Raw genomic sequence first — 13,264 nt, forward strand, 5'->3', positions numbered from 1 at the left:
AACTGCTGTCAATGATAACATCCAGAATGAGATAGTAGACCCCCAGTACCACATAGCCCAAACAAACACGGAGAGAATAGATTCTGACCCTCCAGGAACGGATTTGATACCAATTGGATCGATGGGAGAAACAGAACTAACTTTAGTTATAGGGCCAAGAAATTATAATGGACAGTTGAATTTACAAAATAGGCCAGGTTATGTGAATGATTTGTCCCAAAATAACAATTCTTACTTATCCTGGAACATCGCGGGACTGAGATCCAAAGTAGCTTTGCCTGATTGGTCAGATTTCATAGAAAAGCATGATATCTATCTCTTCCAAGAGACATGGTCAATAGACCCAGTCTTTGGAATGGGGTACCTCAATTTTCAAGTCCCTGCGGTTAAGAAAGGCAAAGGTCGCCCGTCAGGAGGATTAGTGATCTGGATCAGACAGGCCTTAGGCTGTAAGGTGCAGCAACTTACCGTATAAAATAATGATATCCTTGCAGTTACATTAACCTTCCCCAAAGAAGATATATAGATATTTACAACATATATGCAAGAGGCCATCTGGGGGGGGTCGTAAATCGGAGGTAATTCCAGTCCTAGAGGATTTGTTGGATGCTATGCCAGGTAATACTTTGCCGCTTGTGGCAGGGGATTTCAATACCACCTTCGAGCCACTGGGGCATGAAGACCAGTGCCTTATGGAAGAGGAAGATACCAGATGGGGTATTCCTAACCTGGAGTTAATACCCATAAAAAAATGGACTGAGGTTGCTATCCAACTGAAGGGGTTGTGCATGGGGAAAGGATTGCGGGCCGCTAATGGCGAACACCATCTGATAGGAAGGGCGTATGTACATATGATAATGGCCATAGATCTAGCCGTATAGAGTATTTGTTAGTTAGATAAAACTGTGGCACTGCCTTAAGGATATGGTCATCATGGGTCGAATAGAAAGTGACCACAATCCCCTTATTTCATCATTTAATCTGCAGGTAGGAGAAGCGGCACCAGTAACCCATGACGTTTCAGCACCAGATCACAAACTAACCAATGATGTGCACCATTTAAAATGGAGCAAAATCATTGAACACCACAAAACTCTGGCCATAAATAATGATGTCAACAAAGTACTAACAGATTTGGGAGCCAGTGTTAGTAGCATGGACTTCCATTCTTTAGTAATAAAAACCCACATAGATCTTTTTGCTCGATTAAAAACATATTTTTGCAAAAAATGTTCAGGTAAGATTGCAATGAATAAGAAACCTGAGGGGTGGTATAACGTAACTTGTCGACAAGCTCAGACCAGGTTGGGGCTAGCACTACGAGTTAGGGATCCTGGCAATGTAAGAGTGGCCCGAGACAGCTATAAGAAAGCCCAGATAGAGGCTAAAAAGCTATGGGACCAATGTAGATGGCAGGAACTAAAGCAAGCATGTGAGGCTAAGAACCCAAAAGTGTTCTGAGACACCTACAAATGGGACAGGGGGGACGTCCAGATCCACCACAGAACAATGTAGCCCAGCATCTGTGGGTTGATCATTTCAAGCCGCAGTACGCTAGCTGTGTTGATGAAAGGAACAATGAAATTTTCCCACATACATTTTATACAGGCGTGGTTTTCACACTAGAGGAAGTTGATAGGGCATTAGAAACAGTCACATCCGGAAGAGACCCAGGTATAGATTGTGTGCCGGCTGATTGTTTTTTTAAAAGATAAACAAACCTGGTGTCAATACATTGTTCACCTGGCTAACGCAATAGCTCATGGTGCTGCTATCCCTCCCTCATGGAAGGGGGCAGAGATCATCCCGGTGTATAAGAAAGGAGATACATCTGTTGCAGGCAATTATAGGCCTATTAGTCTAAGGTAGGCACTCTTCCAAAAAGGCTATTTACTGGTAAATGGGCTGGAGCTAATAATGACAAATGTATAAAGTGTTCTGTCCATCAGGAATCAGTAAGTCATATACTGTTTTTCTGCCCATTATATGTTGCTCCGCGTCGTATGTGGATAAAACCTATATGTAATTTATTAGGTATCAGAAGTCATGCTGTGGCTTTGCGCATTTTATGTACTGATCCCACTCCACCTATAGCCATTGCCATAGCAAAATACCTGAGCTGGGTATGGTCTATTAGATCGAAGATGTTGCTCCCGGCTATGTAGCAATAGTTCCCCTGAACTATCCTCTTGCACCACGTTTTATAGCTGTACTATGAACTATTGAAATATGGTAATAATGCTCTTAATGTGAAATCCAATTTTATTCCAATGTTGTATTCGATAGTTATTTACATTAATTTAATCACATTTTTAATTACTTATTCCCACGATCAATTGAGGATGTTGTTAATATTGAGATGTACTTGATATATTGATTCATGATGTTTTATAACGTATGTGCTTTTATGACTTAACTGTCGAATAAATTTTATATGAATGAATGAATACAAATCCATAAAAGTGGTCAGAAATGACTCCTCAGTGGTTCTACTTTATAACAACCTGTGGGGAAATATAAACATGGTCCCAATGACATTTAGGTTGCAGAAAGAGTGTCAGTCACACTTATCAATTTATAGGCCACCAACAACCCAGAAAGTGGAACACAGAATGCACCTGTAAGGTGTCCAACTAGAGTAGAGTCATGACATCTGTTGCAAACACACAAGGGCGGGCCCGTTTGAGACCTTTCGAGAACGGGAGGGGTCATTCTCTAACATCCACAACAAAAGGTTAGTGCCTGAACAGCTTCTTGCCACTTATCGAAGCTTTACAAAGTATTAGTCTTTAGACACTTAAAGGTGCAGGCGCTTTTGACCTTTCACCCTGTCCTTTGCAATGGCTACAAAGACCGGGAGGGGCAGGAAGTCCATCACTGGAGGGTCTATAGTGGGCACCTTGGACCAGTTCCTTACAAGAGCATCGTCAGCTCTAGCCCACGAAATAGAGATGACTAAAAGGAGACTGCCAATGGACCCTGCCTTTAACAAGCGGTCATCCATGGGCAGATTAGCTTAGGTACCTTCGCCAAATCCCCAACACGATACTGAATCCATCAGGCCTGATGGAAATGGAGTGTGTGGGGACCCAAATAACGAATGCCGCCGGATGTTTGACTATCTCTCCTGTAAATAGAGACACTTTAACAAACATTAAAAGCAACAGCACCCAGTTCAATGAGCAGCTTGAATCTCCCGCGCCAAGTACAAAAACAAGATCTGCATGTGGCCCCAAAGTAGGGGGTATTCAGTCAACATCTAAGAGGAAGCGTGGGGGCTCTCCCCTAAAAGGAAGAAAAGGAAAAGTCCAGAAATCTTACCCTGCAGGAGAAAGCATGGCGTCAACATCTTTAAACAACCCCGTAGCATGCCAGCCTATAATCCAAGCGACTACCCCTGCAGAAAGCCCTAGTGCTGTGCATCCAACTGAGTTGGGACTGGACTTCTGGTCCAAACTGGAACATATTTTTAATAGGACTTGCCTCCAAATTTATGACAGACTTAGCATAATCGAAAATAGACTCACGTGTCTTGAATTATCATTTGCATCGGCCCAGACCGAGAGGTCAAAAGGGGCCAAAGGGTAGTGGAAATGCAAAAAAGATCGAGTGGACGAATTAACGAAGTATGAATAACGCTGTTGATATAATTTCCCCTGCTGTGGCATCTAATGACCTCACGAACCACCCTAGCGATATCGCAATGACCAATCACTCATCATGGCTGCGGGACTGAGAACCAACAACCTAGAGGGAATAGTAATATACCCTGTGATTCATTAACAAATGGCCTACCGTGTATAGATCTTCCTCCTGCATCTATGCCATATGTGGTAGTCCTAGCAGGGATTCCAGCATTGAGCCAGGGCAAAAGGGAGGGTTACATAGAGCTTAAAAACAAAATGTATTTACTGGCTCAATTTCAACAGACCACTCCCCCTATGGTGTCCGCTGAAATTCTGTTTGCTAGGCGAGTGGATTGGGTGGGGTCACGGATAAAGACCATCAAGGGTGATTGTGTTATCATTAACTTTAGGGATAGAAGGGCTGCTGAATATGTCTGCGATTGGGTTCAGGCACGCTCAGCCACGCAAATTAAATCATTGCCATCAACTTACTTCTACCCAGTAGACCATATAGTCCCTATAAATATGCTATCTGAAGGGGTCAGACAGGTCAGGAGTAATATAGGGGGAATTAGAATGACCAATAGGTTTGATGTGCTATCTGGCCTAGAAAAGCTGTGATTGACGCCTATCCAATCCTAGACAAAGGATGAAAAAGGTAGCACTCAGTGATGGCAAGTTAGTGGGGAATGGGAACCTAACTGCTGTCAATGATAACATCCAGAATGAGATAGTAGACCCCCAGTACCACATAGCCCAAACAAACACGGAGAGAATAGATTCTGACCCTCCAGGAACGGATTTGATACCAATTGGATCGATGGGAGAAACAGAACTAACTTTAGTTATAGGGCCAAGAAATTATAATGGACAGTTGAATTTACAAAATAGGCCAGGTTATGTGAATGATTTGTCCCAAAATAACAATTCTTACTTATCCTGGAACATCGCGGGACTGAGATCCAAAGTAGCTTTGCCTGATTGGTCAGATTTCATAGAAAAGCATGATATCTATCTCTTCCAAGAGACATGGTCAATAGACCCAGTCTTTGGAATGGGGTACCTCAATTTTCAAGTCCCTGCGGTTAAGAAAGGCAAAGGTCGCCCGTCAGGAGGATTAGTGATCTGGATCAGACAGGCCTTAGGCTGTAAGGTGCAGCAACTTACCGTATAAAATAATGATATCCTTGCAGTTACATTAACCTTCCCCAAAGAAGATATATAGATATTTACAACATATATGCAAGAGGCCATCTGGGGGGGGTCGTAAATCGGAGGTAATTCCAGTCCTAGAGGATTTGTTGGATGCTCTGCCCAGTAATACTTTGCCGCTTGTGGCAGGGGATTTCAATACCACCTTCGAGCCACTGGGGCATGAAGACCAGTGCCTTATGGAAGAGGAAGATACCAGATGGGGTATTCCTAACCTGGAGTTAATACCCATAAAAAAATGGACTGAGGTTGCTATCCAACTGAAGGGGTTGTGCATGGGGAAAGGATTGCGGGCCGCTAATGGCGAACACCATCTGATAGGAAGGGCGTATGTACATATGATAATGGCCATAGATCTAGCCGTATAGAGTATTTGTTAGTTAGATAAAACTGTGGCACTGCCTTAAGGATATGGTCATCATGGGTCGAATAGAAAGTGACCACAATCCCCTTATTTCATCATTTAATCTGCAGGTAGGAGAAGCGGCACCAGTAACCCATGACGTTTCAGCACCAGATCTCAAACTAACCAATGATGTGCACCATTTAAAATGGAGCAAAATCATTGAACACCACAAAACTCTGGCCATAAATAATGATGTCAACAAAGTACTAACAGATTTGGGAGCCAGTGTTAGTAGCATGGACTTCCATTCTTTAGTAATAAAAACCCACATAGATCTTTTTGCTCGATTAAAAACATATTTTTGCAAAAAATGTTCAGGTAAGATTGCAATGAATAAGAAACCTGAGGGGTGGTATAACGTAACTTGTCGACAAGCTCAGACCAGGTTGGGGCTAGCACTACGAGTTAGGGATCCTGGCAATGTAAGAGTGGCCCGAGACAGCTATAAGAAAGCCCAGATAGAGGCTAAAAAGCTATGGGACCAATGTAGATGGCAGGAACTAAAGCAAGCATGTGAGGCTAAGAACCCAAAAGTGTTCTGAGACACCTACAAATGGGACAGGGGGGACGTCCAGATCCACCACAGAACAATGTAGCCCAGCATCTGTGGGTTGATCATTTCAAGCCGCAGTACGCTAGCTGTGTTGATGAAAGGAACAATGAAATTTTCCCACATACATTTTATACAGGCGTGGTTTTCACACTAGAGGAAGTTGATAGGGCATTAGAAACAGTCACATCCGGAAGAGACCCAGGTATAGATTGTGTGCCGGCTGATTGTTTTTTTAAAAGATAAACAAACCTGGTGTCAATACATTGTTCACCTGGCTAACGCAATAGCTCATGGTGCTGCTATCCCTCCCTCATGGAAGGGGGCAGAGATCATCCCGGTGTATAAGAAAGGAGATACATCTGTTGCAGGCAATTATAGGCCTATTAGTCTAAGGTAGGCACTCTTCCAAAAAGGCTATTTACTGGTAAATGGGCTGGAGCTAATAATGACAAATGTATAAAGTGTTCTGTCCATCAGGAATCAGTAAGTCATATACTGTTTTTCTGCCCATTATATGTTGCTCCGCGTCGTATGTGGATAAAACCTATATGTAATTTATTAGGTATCAGAAGTCATGCTGTGGCTTTGCGCATTTTATGTACTGATCCCACTCCACCTATAGCCATTGCCATAGCAAAATACCTGAGCTGGGTATGGTCTATTAGATCGAAGATGTTGCTCCCGGCTATGTAGCAATAGTTCCCCTGAACTATCCTCTTGCACCACGTTTTATAGCTGTACTATGAACTATTGAAATATGGTAATAATGCTCTTAATGTGAAATCCAATTTTATTCCAATGTTGTATTCGATAGTTATTTACATTAATTTAATCACATTTTTAATTACTTATTCCCACGATCAATTGAGGATGTTGTTAATATTGAGATGTACTTGATATATTGATTCATGATGTTTTATAACGTATGTGCTTTTATGACTTAACTGTCGAATACATTTTATATGAATGAATGAATACAAATCCATAAAAGTGGTCAGAAATGACTCCTCAGTGGTTCTACTTTATAACAACCTGTGGGGAAATATAAACATGGTCCCAATGACATTTAGGTTGCAGAAAGAGTGTCAGTCACACTTATCAATTTATAGGCCACCAACAACCCAGAAAGTGGAACACAGAATGCACCTGTAAGGTGTCCAACTAGAGTAGAGTCATGACATCTGTTGCAAACACACAGGCTTACCCGCAGAAGTCGGGTGTTGTGTCTCACCTCGAGATACCCTGGCGCTGGGCTCAGGATGCATACCATCCTGGAGGGAAGGACATGAGGTGTGTGTGTCTGACATGGTATTATGGGAGAAACTATTGAGCGTATAAAGGCACCAAACTGGACTTTGTGTTTGGTAGAATAAAGGCCGAACATACAAGGTTGGAGAGTATCAAAATAAAAGCAAATAAAAGCAACTGCTCAAGGGCGAGGCGCAGGTCCTGGCTCCCCAAATGATTAACAGTAAATACAAGCATTTGCAATGCAATAGGTCTCGCATTTACCAGAGTTTGAGCTATTGGCAATGTAAATGACAGTGCCTTTTAATTATGTGTTGTTTTTAAAACAGATAAATAAAAGGCATTGTCATTTACAATGCCAATAGCTTAAACTCTTGCGAATGCGAGACCTATTGCATTGCAAAGGCCTAACGCCTGGCTATAAAAAGATTTTTAAAACGTTAAGAGAGAGCGTGTCCTGCAAGTAGGCAGGACAAAGCTTTTGGGGTAAATCGTGCTCAGAGGCTGTAATTAGAGCCTACCGAGTAACAACACACGTAGCAGGGTATGTCACCATGGGAGGTAACAAAGTGAAACAAGGAGGTACTAAGGAGGGACTACTATGTTTTTTGACCAATGACCAGCCATAGTTTACAGTGAACAATTACATAAACCAATGAAAAATATGGGCGGAGCTTCAAGTCCCTACCTGAATGCAGCATGCCTTGCAGAGCAGCGCATGCACTCCTCAAGCTCGACCTAAAAAGCAGCACAGCCCAATACAAAAGGGGCTGCGGCACAGAAGACAAACTGTCCATCTGTGTCAATTGCCTGATGCGGATTATTGCCAAGATCAACTATCCATATGATTAAGCAGCAAGGCAGTAGGTATAGCAATATAGCCTTAATAGCTGATTTTTTAGACAACACCAAAACAGTAGGCACAATAATAGCAGAAAGTTTAGGGTGAAAGTGCTCCACCGATCTGCTCTTTGTGTCGACTAAAAGAAGACAAGACACAAAGCGAGATGGAACGCAGACAGCAAAAGCTGTGCTAACATTTTTCAAAAGCTTTGTGAATTTGAGGAATGCTAAGAAAGAGGTGAATTTAGTTTAGACTATCTTCACTTATAGGCTTGCTCGAGGCAACTACTTTTGGAGGTGTGAAGTGACCCTGTTGCATTGCTAATTGGAAGGTAAAATAAAGCGTGTGTAACCAAAATAAAGGAAATTGAGTGTAACCAAAATTCACGAGGGTCGCTCTGCGTAGGGTCCTCTCTTTATAGTGTGGGCATGCAAAGATTTGAAAACTGAGATAGGTAGTCTATGGAACCTAGCTCTAAAGTTATGCTTACCTTCAGGGGGCCCAAAGAGAGTCCGACAGACGCCAGGTTCAAGGACACTGGCAGTAGCCGAGGCTACTTAATTTAAAGGCGGGGAGAGGTGGCAAGAACGACATGCTCGTCAAGCACCAGGAGTAAAGAAGGGAATTGCAGTCCTTAGGTAGAATGAAACGGTTGATGCGGTGAACTCAATATAAGCCGCTTACAGTATTAGATAATGTGGAGAGTTTACTATAAACAAGGCGAATTGTGCTTCATGGGAAGCATGCAGTGCTTCTAGTGAAGAACGTCAATCACCCTGGCTAAAAGACCAGGGAGGGAGCAGTACTACCTCAGGAAGGTGCCATAGATAAACATGTAATATAGAGATAATAACTTTAAAGCTTTAAATGACACAATGTCATAAATGAGATAGGACTCTCTGTAATGACTGAACATGAGGGAGGGAACACTACAAAATGTAGTGTTCAAGAACAGCCAATCCACTACAGAGATGGAAAGCAAGTCACTGTGTGTTATGATCATATATGCAAGAAGCTGCTTGAGTGGAGGAGTCATATTGTCACTAGGGACACCAGCAGTAGTTAAGTCGGGCTCAAATGTCAAGCGGGTTAGAAAGAGGAAAGGTACGCGAGGGTAGAGAGGCCCACAGTAGCTCATCATTCAGACTAATCCAATGACTTCTCACCGTAAACACTCAGCATTGTTCTTTGACAAAAAGGAACTGGGACATCTCTTGAACTGTCGTTGGTGGTGTCGGTTTGTCTAATACCGTCCCACGTAGGTCGTTGGCGGTTTGGCCCTGTTCAATAAAATTATTGGTCAGTTTAAGATCTTGAGATCTTCCTGCATCTTATTGTACTGATGCCCTGTGATAAGTGTTTTAACCCCTAGGGTGCGGCCGCGAATCTGCGCCTGTGCGGCAGAATCGCGAGTGGGCGGGTTCATGAAGGCCCCCAGCCGTCATCAGCACACGAGCACCGTAATGCATGACGGCTGGGGGCTGTCATCAGCACCGAAGGGGTTAATTTTTCAGGTCTTCATGTCGACATATCCCAGGCCACAAGGGCAAGCGATAAGATAGATCAGTTTGTTGCTATTGCAATTTGTATGTTGTCTGAGCTTCCAGGGGATGTTGGGTCCTATGTCAACATGTGTGGTCATTTCAATATATGCGCACACTCCACACGAATCACAAGGGAAATTTCCCTGCACTGGTGGTAGATCCCATAAAGTCTCATTTCTGGTGTTTTGGGAGGGGAGGGATCTTGTATGTACCAACTTGTCTCAGGTTTTGACTGCACTTGAATGCAAAGAGATGCCATTGTATAGTCCAATTCGCCTGTATTCAGAATGTGCCAGTTTTTGCGCATGACCCACTTAATTGAGTTGGAGATACTACTATAGGTGTTCAGACAGTCGATGTCCGTAGGCTACTCCATTTTTAGGGTATGTCTTCCTTAGCCACTGCACAGCCCTGGTTTACAAGTAGTTTTTAAACCTTCTTACATCCTGATCCTATATACTCCCAGCCTTTTTGTAATTGCTCCAAGCAAAAGTTTAGTTTTCCTCCATTTCAACCTCAACCCATTTCTAGTATGAATTGCATCACTGTACAGGATCTAAGTTTGTGAATTCAGGAACCATGTCCTCCACACCTTCTGAGACCGGTATTACTATTTAACGGCCATGCTTCAGGAGATGCGTTCTCGCAGAGTAAGTTCCGTTGAGGGTGTTGATCTGCACTAAGTGAAAATTTGTCCTGATTGCAATCTATCTAGAGACCACTAATCCTTCGAAATAGGTTGCCACATTGAGTTCACCAATGTCCCTTTGCGATTTGCTTTTCAGATTAAGTATTTATTTAGCTGTGTTGTTCATTAGTGTATGGTATAGGGAAGATATGATTCCCCCTTGCCTAAATTAGCATTGAGTAATCTTCCCTCTAGTGGAGACTTTGCCTGCAGGGGTTTAGGCCCTATTGCTTCAGGCTTCAGTGCTCCTTAAATTTAACACAATTTGTGTTAATATTTAAGCATGATGCTTAGTTTTCCATTTCAGTACATTGGAGTTTGGACTAAATGAAAAAAGAACAAAAACATAAGAAAAGAACATGTACATTGTCGGGATACAAAAATACATGTAATATAAACTGATTACACAGGAGTTGTATGATATCCTGAGTTGCATCATTTACAGATAGTGAGGGGGAAAAGTACAGAGATAGAGAAAGAAGCAAAGAGGGGACGCAGGATAGACCATGAGAGCAGAATAAGTGTGGCAGATAGGATGCATAAGTAATGTGTGATAATGTAGGAATAGTGACCTAATGTTTACAGTAGTGCGGATGTTGAAAGCTTTTGATAAGATCGTATCATTGGATGTTTGAGAGGATTTGAGGTGGCTTAGTTAGTCTTTTCGATATATGTATCTAATTTGTTTCATAAGGCTCTGGAGGATTTGGTCCTGAAGTTGTGGGTGTGGTTATTGTTGTTTGCACTTCTCATGAAGCAGACCCAGGCCCACCACAACTGACGAGAAGTGGGGTTTGCGGTTTTCCCAGTCAGTCAGGATAGTTTTGACACCTATGTATGATATCCTGTAGGTCCAGTAGTCAAAGTTCCCAAGTGTCATGTATGGAAGGAAGGTTAAAAGCTCGTGGCCACCTCTGGTTGAGTGTGATGTTGATATGAAAGATTTTGTATCGTTTCGCAAAATTGATCTTTGAGGATAGTAACAGCAAAACACTGACGGGCCCCAAGATGCATCACCAGCAAGGGTTAGTTTAACCCTTTAACTGCAGGGGTTATTCCCCCGCTGTGCTGGGGGGTGGGGGCGCGCACAGCGCACCGGTGCTCATGACTAGTTGAGCTCGTCACGGCCACATTTCCTTAGAACGCTCAGCACAGCAGGGGAATTATCCCCGCGTGTGAGCGTTCTAACGTCCATACGAGCTCAACTTGTCATGAGCACATGAGCACCGTGGCTCACGAAGAGCTGAGCTCGTCATCAGCATGGGAGGGGTTATTTGACAAATGACGTAGGAATACCAAAATGTTCCAGAGGATAAAAAAAATATCAGCTTGTGTTTAGAGCCCATATGTATATAAAGAAACCAGTGTTCTGCATGGGAGACACTGGCCATCAGAAGTAATTCCGTACAGTAATCAATAAACGATATGTGAGTTTTGCATTATTCCTAATGTCTGTTTATACATTTATTATGATTGCAAGATCTGTATCAAAAGAAAAAGAGCAAAAGCAGCAGAAACGGTGACGAATTGTGTATAGCACAGCACTATGGAAAGTAAGTGCTAGAAACATAATGATTTGTAAAGCGCGTAGCTACCCGAAGGCTTCCCAGTGCTGAGTAAAGCAAGGCCCATGATGGCAAATCAATACTAGGCATTAATTGTGCTAATAAAAACTATATTCACAGGGAACTATATTTGTGTAAATGTTCATAAATGGATATGGGTAACAGATTTCCACATGTTGCATGCTTTCAAGAGTAAACTCTCTCTTTTAACCAAGCAACACATGCACTGGCCTCACTCCTTTAGCCGAGCAATGGTAAACCAGGCTTGTGCTTAGACAACACTTTGTCCAATTTTAAGTGCATCAGTTCAACAGTTTACACCTACCAGACTCCTCTGGCCGATCCCGCTCGAAGCAGAGGGTGGACACTGTCACCTGTAACAAAAAGACAAGAGTGAAGCCCTCCTGTTCAATGGGTAGTAAAAGTAAGTAACATTTTACCAGAGCCTCTAAATGCAGCTATGTATTACACACTGGCCTCTTATTTTTCCTATTACAGCAGGAGTGTTTCCTATTACAGCATGAGGATTCTGGGTGTTTCTACAAGGGCCCTTCCTTGTTCCTCACTGCTGCAGGCAGTTATGGGTTATTTCTTTACGTACTCAGCTTGCTCTGGATTTGCTATTTTATATGGATTTCAAGGATGCCAGGCAGCAGGCTGCAATCTTATGACCAGGCACAGAATGGGTTACTTTGAAGTGTTGTGCCTGATCCGAATTTTCCATGGTATTAGTTATGAAACTGGATGTTGCAAGGCACAAGGTTTATGGTGTTTACGCTGAGACTAATTTGTCATGCAAGTACCCTCTCATATAAATATGAACCCTAAAAACTTGATTGAATAATTATGGCATCAACATCTACCACGTGAACCTTTGACTATCGTCCAGATCCCTCTTCCTGGGTGATACCCTCTAGACTCCCTCTATTTAAATGTGTCGCGTCAGCGGATGCTATGGTACCCTTGTGGTATTCACAGATGAGCGAAGAGTCTTGTATCAAAAAGAAGGTAAAAGGTACCAAAGTTATTCCAGGCACTAAAGAGGTATTTGCGGGAGAAAACAGAGCTGCCAACAAAACGCAAAATAATTGGGCAATTCCCAGCAACGTCACAGCAAGAGGCGATACGGATCAGCCAGTATAGCTCAGAAAAAGAGGTCATGTCTGTCTTCTAATTCTGTGCCTAAAATGTAAATATGTGAAATGTTATTGCATAATTTGAAGATATAAATCCACATTTGATGTACACAATTTTTTATCAGCTCCCAAAACCCCTCACCCCCAATAATGTACATCACTAGACTACTCCTCAGCTAGGTTTACGCTATATAAAATACTAAGACATACATTGATTAATCACAGTTATAGTCCAGTTGAAGGTTATTTGGCTATCCCAGGGTACTGAGAGTTCAAAGCAACTTACCAGGTTCTGGAGCATCCGGTTGGAGGGCTGGGAAGTCATTCTCAAAGAGGTATGTGCTCTCATACCAGGGATTCACCTTCAACAAGAAACAAGAAAGAAACAAAAAAGGGTGGCATTAGGCCTGGGTAAATTTACAATAACAACAAACAGGTAAAT

At 42.6% G+C, this 13,264-nt stretch overlaps 1 protein-coding gene across 2 annotated transcripts in view; it reads right to left on the reverse strand.

Moving 5' to 3' along the window:
- GALT (galactose-1-phosphate uridylyltransferase) overlaps positions 1–13,264 on the reverse strand; it is a 138,558-nt gene that overhangs the window by 93,005 nt on the left and 32,289 nt on the right. For both annotated transcript variants that reach the window (XM_086960268.1, XM_086960269.1), the window contains exons 3-4: positions 13,109–13,184; positions 12,012–12,060 (exon numbers count right to left, since the gene is read on the reverse strand). In XM_086960268.1, coding sequence (XP_086816394.1) covers positions 12,012–12,060; positions 13,109–13,184 — 125 coding nt within the window. The remainder of the gene's footprint in view (positions 1–12,011; positions 12,061–13,108; positions 13,185–13,264) is intronic.

The sequence above is a fragment of the Lissotriton vulgaris genome, chromosome 3_1 (assembly GCF_964263255.1).
Source record: "Lissotriton vulgaris chromosome 3_1, aLisVul1.2, whole genome shotgun sequence".
NCBI lineage: Eukaryota > Metazoa > Chordata > Amphibia > Caudata > Salamandridae > Lissotriton > Lissotriton vulgaris.